Below are 19689 nucleotides of genomic sequence, written 5' to 3' on the forward strand. Positions count from 1 at the left end.
TTTAGTATAAAGAAGCATTTTTTTTCTGAATATTCTGCCAGCAGGAAAAAAGATAAACATCTTTTTGTTTTTATTTTTTTAAAGTTTTATTATTTTCTTAAAAGAAACATTATTTTTTTAAAGCTTTATTATTTTCTTAAAAGAAACATTATTATTCTTATTTCTTTTTTTAAGACTACCTATCCTATCCAAATATTACCAAAAACTCTATGTATATGCACTTACTTAAGATTCTAGATGTCTGATTCTACTCTATTTGTTTGATTGTTGATTAATTTGATTGCTTGGTTAAACTTGTTTGTGATGCTGTATGTGACTAGTGCACTTTTGAATAACAATGAATATTTATTTTACAAAGTATTATATATTTTTTATATGTTATATATAATTGTATATAGTATATATTAAATTTTTTAGGCCTCGCGCCTTCGCCTAGGCGGGGCTATCCATGAAACTTCTCGCCTAAGCCTTCGCCTTTTAATACATTGAGCAAAACTGAAGCAAAGGACGTGGACAACACATTATATTGAGTGATGTCGAGCATATGTGCTCATCAAGCTTTATGCACGGGTCAACCTGTTTTGACACAAAAACGGTGGTTGAGGCTCCCCTCCAAAACTATTATAAGCTTATACAAGGTTCCTTTAGGTATCGTTTGGTATGTAGATGAGACGAGACGGAACGAAATGGGACGGGACGGGACATGACTGGACGGAACGAAAAGAGAGCAAAGATGCCCTCCGATGGAAACGAGGAAGAAGGAGACATAGAGGTTATAATTTTGTGTTCCACGGATGTGATGTGGAACGAGTAGTTCCAGGGGGTGAGGCGGAACAAAAATTCACCCAAAATTCATCCCGTGGAACAGCCTGTTCCACCAGTTTTAGGTGCACCAAATATAAGACGAAACGCCTCGTGCCACTTCGTTTCGTCCCGTCCTACGTACCAAACGGTACCTTAAGTCATCAACGTTGGATAGCTCTCAACCTCTTGACACAAACCACGAGGAAAAAGGAGAAAAGACAAAAAAGAAAACAAATTATACAATTGATAGCTAGGGTAGCATAAAAGTATATATATATATATAAGAATGCAACAAGAGGCACTTCATGAAAGATTCATCTACTGAAGATTGATTTCCACTTCACATCTAATAACCAACTTGCTACTTTCAAAGCAAGAAAAAACATGGCTGAAATTGCAGATCACACCAAGGTTCTCATAAGGGAATTCAGTGAAGACACAGATATTGAAGTGGTGGGGAAACTAGAGAGGGACTGTGAGCTAGAGTCTAAAAAGGGGTTCTCCATTTTCACTAGCATGATGGGTGACCCCTTTTGTAGGATTAGGTTCTACCCCCTTCATGTTATGCTGGTAGGTTAATTAGGGTTTACTATTTTCCCTCTTATATTTTTCCAAAACCAAACAGTATGAAAACCTTTTCAATTTTCATATATCACAATCATTAATCCTTTTCTATCTCTCTTCCAATAAGCATTTGCATGATTTATATATTTCTTGGAGCTAGCTACTTTTTATACAATAGTCCCTTTGTCCCCCAGCCCTCCAAGGGGTTGTTAATGCAAATGACCCGTAGCATTGCTACACCGTTAATATGTTTGAAAATTGCCAACAGGTAGTGTTAGTGTTACTCTAATTTAGCTGGATTTGTTTTTAGAATACTGAACAGAAGCAAAAGCAAAGATGGAAGATGAACCGAAAAATAGTTTTTTTTCTTTCTTGTTCTCTACTGCAAAAATATTGCAGAGGAATATTTTGTACTACTCAGAAAAATGAGCACTCACACTGCTTTACATTTAACTGATGGCCTTAGCTTTAGGACCACACTAAACACTACTTTTTAATCTTAGTCACTCATCAACCTAATTACATGGATCAAACACCACATGGCACTCATGGCCTTACATCATTTAACCTTACACTTGGCATATATGCTCAAATGAATACACACATTAAAACTCATCTTATTTCTAATACTTAATCAGCTAGAGACTTATAATTCAACACTCCCCTTTAAGTCTTGAGCTGATTTCACTCCTAGCATGTTCCTGAGATAATTAAACCGATCTTTAGGCAGAGGTTTTGTGAAGATATCAGCAAGTTGTTCATTAGTTGGACAGTACACCAGATCAATGATACCATCCTTCAGTGCATCCTTGATGAAATGGTATCTTCTGTTAATGTGTTTGGTCTTTTGATGAAACACAGAGTTCTTGGTGATTGCAATTGCTGAGGTGTTGTCACAGTGCACTGGAGTGGCTTCGGTTTGAAATTCACCAAAGTCTTCAAGCACAAATCTCAACCAAATGGCTTGAGTAGTTGCTTCTGAAGCACTGATGTACTCTGCTTCTGCAGTGGAAAGAGCAACGCAATTTTGCTTCACAGATGCCCAAGAGAATACTCCACTGCCAAAGGAGAAAGCATAACCAGAAGTACTTTTACTGTCCTCAATTGATCCACTCCAGTCACTGTCACAGAACCCAATTAACATTGAGTTCTTACCCTTCACATATTCCAGACCATAATCAAGTGTACCCTTAATGTATCTTAGCACTCTTTTAGCAGTTCCAACATGCTTACTGGTAGGGCAGTGCATAAATCTGGCTAACAGACTGGATGCATACATAATATCAGGCCTGGTTGCAGTGAGATATAAGAGACTTCCCACAAAACTTCTGTATAACTCTTCACTTGCAGCACCACTTCCATCATTCGTGGTTAACTTCTCAGTTGCAACTAATGGAGTAAGCACAGGTTTGCACTCTTTTAGACCAAATTTGTCTAACAAAGAGCTTGCATATTTCTTTTGGTGGATGAAAATGCTTGAAGTGGTCTGAATTATTCCCATTCCAAGAAAATGATGTAGAAGGCCCAAATCAGTCATCTCATACTTTCGTTTCATGTCTTCCTTGAATTCTTCAAGCATTTGTTTGTTGCTCCCAGTATAGATTATGTCATCCACATAGATCGACACAATCAAAATGCCTTCCTCTTCTGTCTTGATGTACAGTGTTGGTTCACTTAAGCTTCTTGTGAAACCACATTGTGAGAAATAGGTATCTATTTCTCCATACCAGGCCCGTGGTGCCTGTTTTAGACCATACAAGGCTTTGTGAAGTTTGTATACCCTGTCTTCCTCCCCTTTAGCTACAAAACCATCAGGCTGCTCCACATAAACCTCCTCCTCTAGAACACCATTCAGAAAAGCCGATTTGACATCAAGTTGATAGAGTTTCCAACACTTTTGTGCAGCCAATGCTATAAGAGTTCTGATTGTATCTAAACGGGCAACAGGAGCAAAGGTCTCGTTGTAATCTATTCCTGGTTTCTGGGCATATCCCTTTGCAACAAGCCTTGCCTTGTTCTTTTGCACAGTTCCATCCAAGTTGAGCTTGGTTTTAAACACCCATTTTACTCCAATTATAGGCTTGTTACTTGGCCTGTCCACTAACTCCCAGGTTGCATTTTTTTCAATCATTGAAAGCTCATCCTTCATAGCATTCATCCAAGATTCATCCTTACTTGCATCTTCATATCTCTCTGGTTCCATAATGCACAGATTACATTTAGCAAGTACATCATCCAGCCTTCTCCATTTTAATGGAGTATGATCAATCACTTGTGAATCTCTTGTACTTTCACAAGATCTACTAGAGGATTCAGTAGATTGGACTTGAGGAGTAACCGGTGCATTATCAGTATCACTTGTTATTTCTGTCAAACTTCTAGATGGCAAAGTATTAGAGGCTGGGGTCTCAACCTCTGTGAATGCACTGCTTGGTGACTCACCAGACTGCCCTTCATAATTGAACATAGACACATGTTTCTCTGTGCTTTCCTGCCAATTCCAACTTGAATCTTCATCAAACACAACGTCTCTTGACAATATTACCCTTTTAGAAAATGGATCAAAGACCCTATAACCTTTCTCACACCTTGCATAGCCAATAAAAACTCCCTTTAGACTCTTAGCTTCTAATTTGTGCCTTAATTCAGCTGGGATATGAACATAACAAACTGAGCCAAAAATCTTCAAATGTGCAATACCCGGTTTCCTTCCACTGTAAGCTTCAAAGGGGGGTTATGTTATCAAGAGACCTGGTAGGACATCGATTCAGAATGTACACAGCAGTATGCACAGCTTCTGCCCACATATAATAGGGCATTCCTTTATCGTGTAGCATAGACTTAGCCATTTCAACCACGGTTCTGTTTTTCCTTTCCACCACTCCATTTTGCTGTGGAGTGTATGCAAGAGAAAGTTGCCTTTGAATGCCTTCTGTATCACAGAACTGATTGAACTCAGTAGACAAGAACTCCCCTCCTCTGTCACTCCTCAGACATTTCACCCTTAAACCAGTTTGTAACTCAGTCATTGCTTTGAATTTCTTGAAACAGGAGAAGGCCTCAGATTTATATTTAAGAAAGTATACCCAGATCATTCGTGTTGCATCATCCACAAGCAGCATAAAGTATTTGTTTCCTCCAGTGGATTCATTTCTCATTGGTCCACATAGATCAACATGGATCAATTCGAGTGAAGCACCAGCTCTTTGTGTTTGACCACTAGGGAAACTTTCTCTGTGCTGTTTACCATATTGACAACCTTCACAGACTCTATCATTCTCTTCTAGATCTGGTAATCCATGAACCATATCTTTCTCCTTCAATTTTTTGATTCCACCAAAGTTTAGGTGGCCAAGTCTTCTGTGCCAAGTCCGGGCACAGTTAGCAAAACTGAGCTTCAACACAAGTTGCTTTTCAGAACTTAGAGATAGAGGATAGCATCTGTTTCCTCTCATCTTTACACTGATAATTTGACATTCCAGAGAAGGGCCATCAAAGACAGTACACATACCTCCACCAAACACAAGATAGTATCCGTGCTCATCCATTTGTCCTACACTAAGTAGATTCTCTTTCAAGCCAGGTAGGTACATGACTTCTCGAATGTATTTTCTTCCTCTGTTAGTCTCAATTTCCAGTGATCCAATTCCTGCCACATTAACTAATCCTCCTGTTGGCATTTGAACCTTCCCTGCAACATTCGTATTCACATCAACAAGAAGATCAACATTTCCTGTCATATGATTACTGCAGCCGCTATCTATGTACCAATCTCCATTAACCTTAGTCTCAGCAACTGCACAATTTGCATAAAACAAGTTCCCTGTTACTTCCATTTGACTGGCACAGTTTGCCTTTTGAACAGACTTTCCAACAGTACATTCTTTTGCCCAGTGCCCAAATCTGTCACAGTTATAGCACTTAGATTTCCCCTTATACCTACATTCACCATAATGAAACTTTGAACACACCTTACATTGAGGTTTTACACTCTCTTGACCCATACCCTGTGAGGAAGTACTATTCTGTGCAACACTTGTGTATGATTTTTGCTGAAACTTTGGTTTTGACTCCCATTTCTTGCCCTTTTGATTCCAATTTCTCTGTGGTTTAAAGGTACTAGACTGAGCATAACTTCGATTCTGCCCTTTTGAACTAACAGTAAGAGAAGAAAATGCTCTCTCAGTTGCATCTGAGGAATGCAAATCAAACCTCTGCTCTTGACTCTTCAATATAGCTAATACCTCTTGCAGTTCAACAGATTCTAAACATTTAGTGTTTTCTATCACTAAGCATATAGGATCATATATCTTAGTGAGACTGATTAACACCTTCTGAACTAATCTCTCATTTGACATAGTTTCACCAAACGTCTTCATTTGATTAATCAGATCATTTAAACGAGTAAGATACCCAGTCAAAGATTCATCATCACGCATTCTAGTGTATTCAAATTCTCGTCTAAGATTCTGGAGTTTCACAGATCTTACCTGATCCCCACCGTGATATTCGCCATATAACAGATCCCATGCCATTTTTGCTGAGTCTGCGTTTGCGATTCGAGGGAAAATCTGATCGGAGACTGCGCTTTGAATGATTCCGAGAGCTTTTGCATCTTTCATGAAGATTGCAGCCATTTTCTCATCATCGTCAACATCAACCTCTGTATGTTCATCAGTCTTAGCTTCCTTCTTCTTCGAATCAGGAACCGGAATCCCTTTTTCCACCAGATTCCACAGTCCATACGACTTGAAAATGGTAACCATTTTGATTCTCCAGAACTCGTAGTTCTCACCGGAGAAGATCGGGGTCCTCACTTCAGCACTCCCAGGTCCAGCCATCGTGAGCTTGTGTGAACCCAGAAACACGTAGTTCTTAGATCACAGATAAGCTCCGGCAAACTTCACCAAGTCCAGAGACGGTGACGTTTGAGCTCACAGAAACACGCCCAGATCTAATCGAAACAAGGCTCTGAGGCCATGTTAGTGTTACTCTAATTTAGCTGGATTTGTTTTTAGAATACTGAACAGAAGCAAAAGCAAAGATGGAAGATGAACCGAAAAATAGTTTTTTTTCTTTCTTGTTCTCTACTGCAAAAATATTGCAGAGGAATATTTTGTACTACTCAGAAAAATGAGCACTCACACTGCTTTACATTTAACTGATGGCCTTAGCTTTAGGACCACACTAAACACTACTTTTTAATCTTAGTCACTCATCAACCTAATTACATGGATCAAACACCACATGGCACTCATGGCCTTACATCATTTAACCTTACACTTGGCATATATGCTCAAATGAATACACACATTAAAACTCATCTTATTTCTAATACTTAATCAGCTAGAGACTTATAATTCAACAGGTAGCAGAGCTGCTCGAAAACGGGGAACTTGTTGGCGTGGTTCGAGGATGCATAAAGCATGTAGGGACTGGTTCCGGGGCAAGATACGTGATAGGTTGCATACTAGGCCTTCGCGTCTCTCCTATACACCGGTATTCTCCACTTTGTTTTTCGGATAGCATAACAAAAAACTGTTTTACAAATCATCCGTAACTAGACAACTTATAACTATGTATGTTTTTCCATTTAGGCGGATGGGAATCGGGTTGAAACTCATGAACTCGGTGGAGGAGTGGTTGCTGAGGAAGGGAGCACAGTACACATTCTTGGCAACTGAAGAGAGCAACACCGCGTCCACCAATCTCTTCACTTACAAATGCAACTACAGGAAGCTCAGCTCGCTAATCATATTTGTTCAGCCAGTTTGTTCTGCTGTAGAGGATCCGATGCCTCGAGATATAAAAATAGAGAAGCTACATGTCGACGAGGCAATTTTCTTGTACAAAAGCAGACTAAGGAGCAAAGACATATATCCAGCAGATATTGACGTGATCTTGAAGGAAAAGCTCAGCCTCGGCACTTGGGTGTTCTATTTTGAAGAACAAGGCTGGATCAACTTAAACAGTCAGGAAAGTAGTAAGGACACCGCCGGCGAAACTCAAAGCTCTTGGATCATCTTTAGCATATGGAATACCTGTGAAGCTTACAAGTCTCATCCACTGAGATCTTTGCATGCTACCCTAAGCCATGCAACGGAGAAAATTTTCTCCTGCCTAAATCTGCCGGTCAGTGTCTCCATGCAAAGCTCCTTCGGGTTTCTCTTTCTCTACGGGCTTCATGGAGAGGGAGAGAAAGTCGGGGAGCTTATGAAATCCGTCTGGAACTTCGCCTCTAGGTTGGGACAAACAGTGAAGGACAGCAAACTGATTTTAACTGAGCTGGGGTTATGTGATCCTCTTATAAAGCATGTCCCTAAGGATTCCGATATGTCATGTATCGAAGATGTCTGGTACGGCAAGAGTTTGATCAACCACGCTGATGACAAAGATGAACTGCTTGTAAAGGGATCACTCGGGAATGTGTTTGTTGATCCTAGAGAATTCTAGGGTTGATTACTATGCTCTTAGTGCCAATGTTCCAAAAACATCCCCAGCTCTTCAGCATATCAACTTTGTTGTTGTATTCATCTTTTCTTTTAGTTAGTTGGAACGGCATTAAACAGTGAAGAGAGCCAATATCCTTAGGTTTTTCGGGTTGTAATTTGAGATTTGGAGTTTCGATTTTAACATTTGCCATTTGAGATTTGGCATCTGCAAGTTTCGGGTTAAATGGTTTGTCGTTTGAGATTTACCAGTTCCAAAACCCTAAGCACAATACCCAAACCCCAAACTGAACTCAAACCACAAGATACAAAATCCAGAGCCCGAGCCCAAAACCAGAAACACGGTAGTGATTTTCGCACTTCCAGTTTTCCTTCTTCACTTCTCTTGTTTTTGTCTCTTGATTCTCATTTAATTTATTCCTTCTTAATTTCTTATGACCAAAAACAAGGGTAGAGTGCGGAAGGAGAAAAAGAGAGTACGAAATCCGATAAAACACGTTTGTCGAGAGTAGACCCTTAGTCTGCATTAAAATCAAAACTCATTGTCCCTTTTCTGCATTCGATTCAGAATATCTTAAGAAGGATTTAAAAAGACACTCTTAGGAGAAATGCATGCTGCGACTAAATTAGAAGTTTAGAACCAACAAAACAAAAGGGGAAGCAATTAGGTTGATGCACCGTGATTATGTATTTCAACGGGAAACCAAAACCCGAGATATCTCGTAACTCTGCTAACCCATGAAAATGTTCCAATCCTCGTGTGCCAGGCTCAGTCATCTCTTCTCTTATTGTTAGCAGGAGAATTTTGCTCTGTAACGATCTTTAGAACGTTAACCAATGCTCGCAAGCGGTCCCAAATGTTCATGCCATAGAGCGCTTCAACAAGTGATTCCTGGAATTCAAAGCCATTCTCCGCAACGGGATACTGTTGTTGGCCAAGTAAGAAAATCAGTCAGATTTGTAGTTTTAATGTGTGAGAGAGATGACATTACAGTTCAATTTTGTTATCTGACCTGAATAGGCTTCGGTATCTTGGTCTTAATGTACGGCCACCATCTATCCTCGACAACTGATTTTACAAGACAACAAGCTCGCAATCCTTCTACACCAGCAAACCTTCCGAATCCACTGTCTTTCACACCACCAAATGGCAGGGACTGAAAATTCGTGAGAGTACGAGACATCTTTAGTTCATTGGATTAACAATGTCATCATGTTGAACAAAATCATAACGAGTTATGTTGCAACAAGGATACTTTTACACTTCAACTAAAGAGATCTCTGATTTATCACCATGAAAACCTTTCATCTTCAACCAAAAATGAAAAGAACAAGGAAGAAAACTGAAACAATATCAATTGCTAGCTGATAAAATATTTACCTGACACATGTACGTTGATGCAAAATCATTGATTGCAGCAACTCCACAGTGTATTTGGGAAGCTATCTCTTTTGCACGACGCTGGCTGCCAGAAAAAACAGCGCAGCCAAGACCATATTTTGAGTCATTAGCAAGCTTGACAGCCTCTTCATCAGTGCTAAATTTCATTATTGGCATGATTGGTCCAAATGCCTGCAAAAATGTAGAAGGCATTTCTCCATGTAACTAATTGAAGATGAAAGGTGCACCAGAAAATGCCACAAAACACGTGAATTTAGATACCTCCTCTTGCATCAACTTCATCGTGTGATTTACATTTTCAATGACAGTAGGTGGGAAAAACTGATCAACTGCGCCTTCACCTATATGGCCAACACTTCCCCGAACAGCAAACTTTGCTCCTTTGTCTAGGGCATCATTTACAAGGTTTTGAAGCCTTTCAGAGTGCTCTTGCAAACATATAGCTCCCATATCATACTTTCCGGTAAGTGGTGGGCCCTACAAATAAGACCAAATAATAGAATCACAAGTTTTAAACATTAAGTTCTTAAAACTGCTACTTGATCTCAACGGAATGCTTTACGTTATTCAAAATTATAGAATGCACAGCTCTTATTGGGCCCATCTATAAGTATACGTTGTATAACTGTCTCCACATAACTAGCTGCATAATTTTTCAGTATTTTTTTCCCGACCATTCCAGTCTATGTAATCACAAAGAACCTGGGAAGATGGGTCTGCGTCTGGCTGACATTGTAATTAAAAGGATATGTAGTGGATGCAACTGCTAACTGTGAAATCAAACTTCATTGAAATCGCGAAAAGGAAAAAACAGTTGCAAAACAACCTAAAGATTCATTTTTCATACCAAACATGCTGAAAGGGACATACTTACAGCAGAAACAGATTTTACAATTTTGGAAACTTGACTGACAAACGAAGAATAAATCTTCTCATGAACATAGAATCTCTCAGCCCCAGCACAGTTCTGTCCACTTGACTGAAGAACTGCCCTCACAGCAATTTGGGAAACCTAAATTGAGTAGTTTAAACAGTGTTAAGGAATACAAAAAACTATAATCCAAAATATCGGCAATTAAATGTTCATGTCTGATGAAATACATGCAGAGGTAGGAAAAAAACCATACATGTTCCACATCCACGTCTTCACAAACAATGAATGCATCTTTTCCACCAAGTTCAAGTGTAACTGGTGTAAGATTCTCAGCAGCCCTTCTCATTATCTGCAGAAATAGCAGAAGTGAAAGTTGGAAGTGAGAAGCCTGTTCTAGGAATTAAACAAGAACAGGAAATCCATCCAATCAGGCAAAAGAAGAACATACCATCTTACCCACACCAGGCGATCCAACAAATATGATCTTGTCAACAGAAGACACCAGTGCTTCTCCAGTTTCAGCAAACCTAGTGAGATAGAAAAAGTTTGATCATAAGGAGACAGTTAAACAAGACTAGAGAAGTAAACAACCCCACTCCCAACAACAACAACAACAACAACAACAAAGCCTTTTCCCACTAAGTGGGGTCGGCTATATGAATCCTAGAACGCCATTGCGCTCGGTTTTGTGTCATGTCCTCCGTTAGATCCAAGTACTCTAAGTCTTTTCTTAGAGTCTCTTCCAAAGTTTTCCTAGGTCTTTCTCTACCCCTTCGGCCCTGAACCTCTGTCCCGTAGTCACATCTTCGAACCGGAGCGTCAGTCGGCCTTCTTTGCACATGTCCAAATCACCGGAGCCGATTTTCTCTCATCTTTCCTACAATTTCGGCTACTCCTACTTTACCTCGGATATCCTCATTCCCAATCTTATCCTTTCTCGTGTGCCCACACATCCCACGAAGCATCCTCATCTCCGCTACACCCATTTTGTGTACGTGTTGATGCTTCACCGCCCAACATTCTGTGCCATACAACATCGCTGGCCTTATTGCCGTCCTATAAAATTTTCCCTTGAGCTTCAGTGGCCTACGACGGTCACACAACACGCCGGATGCACTCTTACACTTCATCCATCCAGCTCGTATTCTATGGTTGAGATCTCCATCTAATTCTCCGTTCTCTTGCAAGATAGATCCTAGGTAGCGAAAACGGTCGCTTTTTGTGATCTTCGCTAGATTGCTCCCGTCATTAGTGTGGATAAGTATATAAATGGATAGAGATAGGAAAGCAAACACAAGATGTACGTGGTTCACCCGGATTGGCTACGTCCACGGAATAGAAGAGTTCTCATTAATTGTGAAGGGTTTACACAAGTACATAGGTTCAAGCTCTCCTTTAGTGAGTACAAGTGAATGATTTAGTACAAATGACATTAGGAAATATTGTGGGAGAATGATCTCGTAATCACGAAACTTCTAAGTATCGGAGTGTGGTGTCGTCTTGACTTGCCTTATCTGTCTCATAGGTAGATGTGGCATCTTCTCTGGAAGTACTCTTCCTCCATCCAGGGGTGGTATCTTTAACTGGTGGTGGAGATGCACAAGGTAATGTATCAATTTCACTTGAAGCTTACTTGTAGTTTCAGGCTTGGTCAAGCGCGATACAAACCATGTAGTAGGAGTCCCCCAAGTCGCCGAGCTAGGGGGTCTGCTGAAAGAGGTGACAGACAAGGTAAGCAATCAGAGCTCCGACTGATTGTTCACCTTCTCCCCATCTTGCAGCAGCATGAAGGATAAAGAGAAGAAAAATGAGAAGAGATGATATGAGATACTTTTGCTTTTGAAGAAGTAACTTTCCACAGGCTTATTCTTGAACTGAGCTGGAGGGTTTTCTGGTTTCCTCCAGAGTATAAGGCCGACTGAAGAATTTGAGGGTCAAAACAAGTCCATCAAATCTAGAGTACGTTCCACCCTGCTGATATGAGATACTTTTGCTTTTGACAGAGTAATGGATGTATCGGCACGTGTGCTGTTACGCTTGTCTCCACATGCTTCCTTGTATCCTTCGCACTTGCCCTATCTGTTCCTCAAGCAGATGCGGAATCTTCCCTGGAAACATAAGATGTTGAAGATGAGTACTCGAGAGCAATGCCAGGTAAGTAATCAGGTAAGGGGTTCCAGGCAGTCAGTTCCTGGCTGGAAGCTTGATTCCAAGTGCTGACTGATTGCTCTCTTTCTCCTTGTCTTGCAGGTAAAAACAAGGTCAAAGGAAAAGACAGGGAAAAAGCATGATATGGGATACTCTTGCTTTTAACCCTGATGATATGAGATATTCTTGCTCTAGTATAGCTTGTTTGCAGAGGTATTATCGGGGGGAAAGAAAGCTGAATATTTCGAAAGGCTTCGTTGGGAGTTCCCTCTCAGATATGATGAAGGGTTGAGCATTTTTGCAGGTCTGCCTGTCCGTTGGGGATGGAGGTCGACATATATAGGAGTCTCCCTAACAACAAGTAGTAATGCTATTCCTTTACCCTGCTTGGTCATAGCACGGTAGTGGGAGCTGCCAGTTTCACATGTTTTAACTCTGTCAGAGCACTTTGAAAAAGTGGTCTGTGGTATCTGGCTCTCGAGATTCGGAGAACGATGCCTCTTCGATTTTTGAGAAAGCAATCATGTTGGGGGTCTGGCTCTCGAGATTCGGAGAGCAGTGTCTCTTCGATTTTTGAGGAAGTAATCATGTTGGGAGTCTGGCTCTCGAGATTCGGAGGGCGGTGCCTCTTCGATTTTGGAGCAAGCAATCCTGTTGGGAGTGTTGTCTCGAATGTGAGTAAAGGTTGGGCATGTTTGCTAGTCTACCTTGCCACGAAGCACAAAGGTTGACACACATGGACTTTCCAATTATCCAGCAATGGTACTGTTCCTTTACCCTCTCTTCGCTTTTGAGAAAGTAGTCATGTTGGGAGTCTGGCTCTCGAGATTCGGAGGACGGTGCCTCTTCGATTTTGGAGCAAGCAATCTTGTTGGGAGTGTTTTCTCGAATGTGAGTAAAGGTTGGGCATGTTTGCTAGTCTACCTGCCACGAAGCACAGAGGTTGACACACAGGGACTTTCCAATTATCCAGCAGTGGTACTGTTCCTTTACCCTTGTGGGTAATAATATGGTAGCTAGACCTTCAAAATTTATGTGTCTAAACTTTGTTAGTGCTGTTTCTTTGCTATTCTTTTACCTTTCTTGGTCAGAGCGATGTAGTGGGAGCTGCAAGCTTCACGTGCTCAACTTTGGCAGAGAACTTTGGCAAAGTTATCTGTGGTACCCATGAGCTATTGTTGCGTGTGGGTTGAACAGTAAGATTCATGTGCTTTCTACTTCACCAGAAGTCTTCGACAGAATGCCCATAATTTCTGCAAAGCTGAGTGTGCGTGTGACAGGTGCTGACAAGGCTAGAAAAGTAGGTGCCTCTTCGATTTCTGAGATCGCCCTCGTGGTCTCTGAGCAGCCCAGCTTTTGAGAAAGCGAGCGCCTCTTCGATTGATTCGGAGAACGATGCCTCATCGATTTTTGAGAAAGCAATCATGCTGGGGGTCTGGCTCTCGAAGATTCGGGGAGCAATGTCTCTTCGATTTTTGAGAAAGTAATCATGTTGGGAGTCTGGCTCTCGAGATTCGGAGGGCGGTGCCTCTTCGATTTTGGAGCAAACAATCTTGTTGGGAGTGTTTTCTCGAATGTGAGTAAAGGTTGGGCATGTTTGCTAGTCTACCTTGCCACGAAGCACAGAGGTTGACACACAGGGACTTTCCAATTATCCAGCAATGGTACTGTTCCTTTACCCTCTCTTCGATTTTTAAGAAAGTAGTCATGTTGGGAGTCTGGCTCTCGAGATTCGGAGGACGGTGCCTCTTCGATTTTGGAGCAAGCAATCTTATTGGGAGTGTTTTCTCGAATGTGAGTAAAGGTTGGGCATGTTTGCTAGTCTACCTTGCCACGAAGCACAGAGGTTGACACACAGGGACTTTCCAATTATCCAGCAGTGGTACTGTTCCTTTACCCTTGTGGGTAATAATATGGTAGCTAGACCTTCAAAATTTATGGGTCTAAACTTTGTTAGTGCTGTTTCTTTGCTATTCTTTTACCCTTCTTGGTCAGAGCGATGTAGTGGGAGCTGCAAGCTTCACGTGCTCAACTTTGGCAGAGAACTTTGGCAAAGTTATCTGTGGTACCCATGAGCTATTGTTGCGTGTGGGAAGTGGGTGATTGAACAGTAAGATTCATGTGTTTTCTACTTCCCCAGAAGTCTTCGACAGAATGCCCATAATTTCCGCAAAGCTGAGTGTGCGTGTGACAGATGCTGACAAGGCTGGAAAAGTAGGTGCCTCTTCGATTTCTGAGATCGGCCCTCGTGGTCTCTGGGGAGCCCAGCTTTTGAGAAAGCGAGCGCCTCTTCGATTTCTGAGATCGGCCTTCGTGGTCTTTGAGCAGCCCAACTTTTGAGAAAGCAAACGCCTCTTCGATTTCTGAGATCAACCCTCGTGATCTCTAAGCAGCCCAGCTTTTGAGAAAGCAAACGGCTCTTCGATTTCTGAGCAGGCGCCTCTTCGATTTCTGAAGCTCCGTCGAGTGCAGATTTTTATAAGGGCTGGCATTAAGTTCCAAAGCACGCTTGAATCTCCACCAGTAGAAGCTTCATTCTTGCACTTCTAAGATCTTGATTTGTCCGACCTCTTCTCTCTTCAACACCTTGGAAAATGTCTGGCCCCTCCGACCGTCGTTTTGACTTGAACCTTGTTGAAGAGGCAGCCCCGCCTTCTCCAGACAACATATGGCGCCCATCCTTCGTCTCCCCTACTGGTCCTCTTACCGTTGGGGATTCCGTGATGAAGAATGATATGACCGCTGCGGTGGTGGCCAAGAACCTTCTCACTCCCAAAGATAACAGACTACTTTCCAAACGGTCTGATGAGTTAGCTGTTAAGGATTCGCTGGCTCTCAGTGTTCAGTGTGCAGGTTCTGTGTCTAATATGGCCCAACGCCTATTTGCTCGAACCCGCCAAGTTGAATCATTGGCGGCTGAAGTGATGAGTCTCAAACAGGAGATTAGAGGGCTCAAGCATGAGAATAAACAGTTGCACCGACTCGCACATGACTATGCTACAAACATGAAGAGGAAGCTTGACCAGATGAAGGAAACTGATGGTCAGGTTTTACTTGATCATCAGAGATTTGTGGGTTTATTCCAAAGGCATTTATTGCCTTCGTCTTCTGGGGCTGTACCGCGTAATGAAGCTCCGAATGATCAACCTCTGATGCCTCCTCCTTCTAGGGTTCTGTCCAGTACTGAGGCTCCAAATGATCCCCCTCCGGTGCCTTCTCTTTCTGGGGCTCTACCGACTGCTGAGACTTCTCCTAAGCAACCTTTGTGAAGACTCCCTCTTGTGTGTTTATTTTGACTCATGTATATGTACATATTTGTAGCTTATCGGGGATATCAATAAATAAGCTTTCCTTCATTTCAACGTATTGTGTTAAATACACCAAAGCCTTCTTCGCTGAGTTCTTTGAATTTTCTTTTGTTGAAGCTTGTATGTTGAAGCTTTCTGAGTGGAGCATGTAGGTTGGGGTAGTGTTCCCTTAATTTCCCGAGTGAGGAAAACTTCTCGGTTGGAGACTTGGAAAATCCAAGTCACTGAGTGGGATCGGCTATATGAATCTTAGAACGCCATTGTGCTCGATCCTGTGTCATGTCCTTCGTTAGATCCAAGTACTCTAAGTCTTTTCTTAGAGTCTCTTCCAAAGTTTTCCTAGGTCTTCCTCTACCCCTTCGGCCCTGAACCTCTGTCCCATAGTCGCATCTTCTAATCGGAGCGTCAGTAGGCCTTCTTTGCACATGGCCGGTCCCAAGCCCAGATAAAGGAGGAGGGGGAGGGCGTCAGGTAGTCGACAGCCGGCACTCCATGATCACGTCGAATCCTTATGAAAACAACCCCACTCCCAACTTAAAAAAAAATAAATCAATACCCTGTTACAACGTCAACTAAATTTTCAGGTGCTCCTACAGCAGCAAGGGCTGATTGAATTATTCGGAGGTAGAAACAACCAGACCAGGTTGCATGTTCTGAAGCCTGCAATTACAAGCATATAACTCTGTCAAATTAACAAATAATCTTCAGAGCAAATCATTAGAAGATAAACTATTTATATATACTTTTTTTTCTGAACCAGGTTTTAATGATATATAGCCTAAATCCCCAGTAACGAATAATAGCTAACACGGATATGGGGTGTTTACACAACCATCAAGTCGAATGGAATAAGGTTTTAGGGATACAGAGACAAGTGAAGTGTCTTTCTAACAAAAAGTACAAAAGTGCAGCTAGTGATTAAATAAAATAACAGTGGGCATTCTAACAATAACTACCTTAATCACAATGCCATTTCCAGAAAACACTGCTGCCAACATTGGATTAAAAATATTATGAAAAGGATAATTCCATGACACAATGGCACCAACAACTCCAAGGGGATGGAATTCCACTTTGGATCTCTTGTGAAGCATTGACCTTCCGCAACATCTGAAATTTTTTTCATGAGCAATAATCACAATACAGTACATTTATACGTCTATTGGTGGAAGTGAATCTATGTTGCCTAAAAACCATTAAAAAAATAAAGATAGAAGCTCCTTATATGGGTTAAAAAGCAAGAAATTTGATTGAAATGGTAAACTTGATTTAGTGATAAGGTGAATGCCGAAAAAGAGTACATTATAAGAAGTCAACATAAAAATTTAGATGGTACTGATATCATTCAAGTCAGCAAACATCGCAAAATGTATATCACTGATATTGCAATTAAATAAACCATGATGGAGATGGCCAACAAGGTATTTATCACAGCAGACTGTTATCCTACTCAAATTAACGGAGATCAGATAATATACAGAAAATGTAAACAAAGCAGAAGAAAAAATACCGGTACTCAGGCTTTAGCCAACGCTCACCCTCTGAAAGAAGCCAAGTGATCTTCTCACATGTTGTCATTATTTCCCCTAGAGATGCATCTACCATAGTCTTTCCCGTATCACGTGAAGATATTCTAATCAAAATTTATGTGTGTAAGTACACAAACTAATCTCTAATAAAAACACAGTACATGTGGAACCCATATATGAGAGAGAGAGAGAGAGAGATTTGAATAGAGTACTTACTCACATATAAGCTCCTGGTGTTCGATAATATACTTCAGCAGAATCCGCAGAAACTGGCGTCTTTGCTTGAAGCTACTCTTTGCCCATGCTTTTTGTGCCTTTCTTGCTTGAGCTACACGCTTCTTGACCTGACATTTACAAAGCGGAATTCACCAATTTTGTGATATTCTGATCTGGGTGATCTCCACCGCTTTTATCATTTGAACTTGTTTGTAAATGCAAAATTATCTGCCCATTTAATGCAGGCACAAAATCAACCTCATCACTTAATACCGAATGGAACAATAATCTGCCCATTTAGAATTCAAGAAAGACGAGTACAATATTTGAACACCCTACACATTTAATTCACCAAACCCCACATCCAAGCATGCATAACACGTCTAACCTCAACGGGTGTCAGTGCAGGGAAATATCCCAAGTATTTCATGGTTGCAGGCTCATAGCACTGAACCTTGGTCTCCGCTTGTGGTGTCCTTCCCCTCGGAGGTACCTGCACCGTAAAACCCCAATGAGAGGCTAACCAAATGAATGCTTCACACAATCACATTCAATACAACTCAAACGACAAGAATAAGTGCATAAGGAAACAAATTTGAATGCAATTACAAGCAATTTAATTACTTCCAAAACTATAACTAGATCAGATTAACCGATAAATGCGAAGAAATTAACTACAATCAAAGAACTGGAGACAAATGCTTACAAAAATTTACAAATTCTAATAACAAATACAATCAAAAGGGCGAAAAACCTTTGAGAAACTCACGTATATGAAACTGTTCTCCTGCGTCTGATTCCCGTCATCCAACACTGCCATTGATCAAACCACGCCCAATTAATCAATCAATCACACAATCTAGAGAGAGAAAGAGGGGAGAGAGAGAGAGAGAAAGAGAGAGAGAGAGAGAGAGAGAGAGAGAGAGAGAGAGAGAGGGAGAGGGAGGTAGCAGCGTACCGTCAGAAGCATCGACATCGATAGAAGGCACGTTGTGGGGAATGAGCAACAAGAGGAACCGACAAACGGCGTAAGCGAATCCGAGGACGAACAGAGCCCACCAAAACGCCATCGTTTAGAAGCAGAACACAAATCAAACGCCCTTACGCTGGAGACGAGAAGGCTGAAACAAAAACTTGCAGTTGCGTTTTCTGGCTACGAAGAAAACAAAACGAAAACAGGAAAACCCGAAAAAGCGACGGAGAGAGAATCTCTGGGAGGAGTTGGCTTTGGAAGTGGATCGAGCTTACTTGTTTACTGGGGCTCCTCTTCCACTTTCTTCGTCGGGATATTTTGAGATGGACGGCTACGATGACATCTGTGATTTGATCGGGTCCGGCAAGCTTGAGTTCAAGTGGAAGGATTTTTTTTTAATTTTTTTTTTTTAATGGGGACTATTGATGGTAAGTTACGATTATCCATTTATTCTAGGGACTAGTAAGATTCACACTTGGTCACAAGTCTGGCTTCCACACCAGCAGTGAATTTCGAATCTGAGACCTCCAATTTATAGTTTGAATGAAGCTTCGTAATCCTTTCTTTACCGGACCACCAACTTGTGGTCCAAGCAGAAGGACTGGAGTGAGGGAGAAATGTTCGTGTGTGGATCCTCTAAACCACGTGTTAATCTGCTACGGCGCGTGAGGTACTAAATTTTTTAGTACTATTTTTAGCGGTTAGATCTTGGTTGTTTCTAAGAAAAAACCTCACGTCATCATAGACCATAATTTTATGACTATTATCACAAATCAAAGTCTCCGCTCTCATAGCACATGTTTCGGTGCTTTTTCAAGATCATTTGCATTTTTATTAAGAATTAGTTACTAAAATATTTTCATTAAAAACATTTTTAATTATTTTAAAAGCATTTTTAAATGAACCCTTAAGGTTTCAGGCTTAAACCCATGAAACTTGAAGCACACGGCCGTAAGGTTCCTTACTCCTCTAGCTTTTCTCATATTCTTGTAGTAATTATCTTGAAAAACCAAAAACAAATTAACAACTAGCAAGAAACCATGTTGATGCGTTCATATTTACACGCTTAGATAAAACCACAATAAATCATGATTAATTAATAATGATATGAATTGATTGTATGTACAGGATAAATAATGAATAATGCGTCATCAGATATTTCTACATTTATTAGAGTTGCGGATCACATCTTTCACTAAAGTAAAAAAATGAGATGCAAATAATTAGACATTATTTATTAATCATAATATGGACCGTTTACGTTTCTCACATGAAATAAATGAACAAGATGCAAACAATTTTGCCTTTGAGAAGAGATTTTTCTGAACCATTTTCTCCCTTTATACATTTAAGTATAATTCCGTATATTGAATTGAATAATTCAAAAGAGAATTAAATGACAAATCTAAACAATTGAGGATT

The 19689-nt window shown here is 40.8% G+C and overlaps 3 protein-coding genes and 1 long non-coding RNA gene across 41 annotated transcripts in view; 2 read left to right on the forward strand and 2 right to left on the reverse strand.

Moving 5' to 3' along the window:
- LOC126595859 (uncharacterized) overlaps positions 1–15702 on the forward strand; it is a 98528-nt gene extending 82826 nt beyond the window's left edge. For 15 of the 36 annotated variants that reach the window (XR_007613715.1, XR_007613723.1, XR_007613712.1 and 12 more), the window contains 2 exons: positions 12926–13142; positions 13828–15702. Coding sequence is in view for 21 of the 36 variants with exons in the window: in XM_050262239.1 (XP_050118196.1) it covers positions 14836–15510 (675 nt within the window). In the remaining 15 variants the exon portion in view is untranslated. The other 21 variants (XM_050262234.1, XM_050262241.1, XM_050262224.1 and 18 more) reach the window with 14 other exon arrangements.
- On the forward strand, positions 1102–8044 carry LOC126595850 (probable N-acetyltransferase HLS1). 2 transcript variants are annotated; one of them, XM_050262214.1, is made up of 3 exons: positions 1102–1374; positions 6737–6867; positions 6966–8044. In XM_050262214.1, exons 1-3 carry the CDS (start codon positions 1189–1191, stop codon positions 7819–7821), a joined length of 1173 nt encoding a protein of 390 aa, XP_050118171.1. In that variant the 5' UTR covers positions 1102–1188; the 3' UTR covers positions 7822–8044. The 2 variants fall into 2 exon arrangements, with proteins under 2 accessions (XP_050118171.1, XP_050118172.1); XM_050262215.1 differs by lacking the exon at positions 1102–1374 and adding an exon at positions 1410–1636.
- Positions 1713–6729, reverse strand: LOC126595874 (uncharacterized). Its single transcript, XR_007613741.1, has 2 exons — positions 6567–6729; positions 1713–1857 (listed from the first exon to the last, which is right to left on the reverse strand). It is a non-coding gene; the product is annotated as an uncharacterized LOC126595874 (long non-coding RNA).
- On the reverse strand, positions 8344–18746 carry LOC126595842 (aldehyde dehydrogenase 22A1-like). 2 transcript variants are annotated; one of them, XM_050262154.1, is made up of 15 exons: positions 18543–18746; positions 18253–18415; positions 18064–18107; positions 17683–17787; positions 17295–17422; positions 17060–17182; positions 16506–16659; positions 16106–16209; positions 10542–10620; positions 10347–10442; positions 10094–10231; positions 9481–9696; positions 9199–9390; positions 8831–8974; positions 8344–8742 (listed from the first exon to the last, which is right to left on the reverse strand). In XM_050262154.1, the coding sequence occupies exons 2-15, from the start codon at positions 18362–18364 to the stop codon at positions 8587–8589; spliced, it is 1791 nt and encodes a 596-aa protein (XP_050118111.1). In that variant the 5' UTR covers positions 18365–18415; positions 18543–18746; the 3' UTR covers positions 8344–8586. The 2 variants fall into 2 exon arrangements, with proteins under 2 accessions (XP_050118111.1, XP_050118110.1); XM_050262153.1 differs by having other exon boundaries at positions 18253–18746.
- Between the last annotated feature and the right edge of the window lie 943 nt (positions 18747–19689).

This window comes from Malus sylvestris, chromosome 13 (genome assembly GCF_916048215.2).
Source record: "Malus sylvestris chromosome 13, drMalSylv7.2, whole genome shotgun sequence".
Lineage (NCBI taxonomy): Eukaryota > Viridiplantae > Streptophyta > Magnoliopsida > Rosales > Rosaceae > Malus > Malus sylvestris.